The sequence below is a fragment of the Penaeus monodon genome, chromosome 28, assembly GCF_015228065.2.
Source record: "Penaeus monodon isolate SGIC_2016 chromosome 28, NSTDA_Pmon_1, whole genome shotgun sequence".
Classification (NCBI taxonomy): domain Eukaryota; kingdom Metazoa; phylum Arthropoda; class Malacostraca; order Decapoda; family Penaeidae; genus Penaeus; species Penaeus monodon.
In genome coordinates this window covers 15,956,447-15,956,765 of record NC_051413.1, presented here as the reverse complement: position 1 = coordinate 15,956,765, position 319 = coordinate 15,956,447, and the positions used below count along the sequence as shown (strand labels likewise).

The following is a 319-nucleotide window of genomic DNA, read 5'->3' as shown; positions in this document are numbered from 1 at the left end:
GCTTTGGCGGAGCCGAACTGAACAAAGGAAATGGCACTGGGGGAGCCGGCGGAGGGCGCGGCGTGGGTCGCTGCGCCGCTTCCCACGCCAGACGCCCCTCCGAAGAGACTCGAGCTCCTGCTCCCGGCGTAGGCTCTGCTGGCGCCGCCACCCCTCGCGAAACCTCCTTGCGCGCCGCCTGAGGTTCCTCCCCGTATCCTGCTGCCGTAGGTGGCGAGACTCGACGCGACCAGGGCGAGGAGGGCCACTCCCTGAAGGACTCGACCCTGGAGGGGAAAGGGGTCAGCTGTGCCATCAAGGGTCTCTGCTGATGCTGCTT

The 319-nt window shown here is 68.0% G+C and overlaps 1 protein-coding gene across 1 annotated transcript in view; it reads right to left on the bottom strand.

Moving 5' to 3' along the window:
• LOC119591064 (uncharacterized PE-PGRS family protein PE_PGRS54-like) overlaps positions 1-319 on the bottom strand; it is an 11,719-nt gene that overhangs the window by 3,640 nt on the left and 7,760 nt on the right. Inside the window, exon 2 of the mRNA XM_037939791.1 lies at positions 87-266. Within this exon, the coding sequence (XP_037795719.1) occupies positions 87-266 (180 nt within the window). The remainder of the gene's footprint in view (positions 1-86; positions 267-319) is intronic.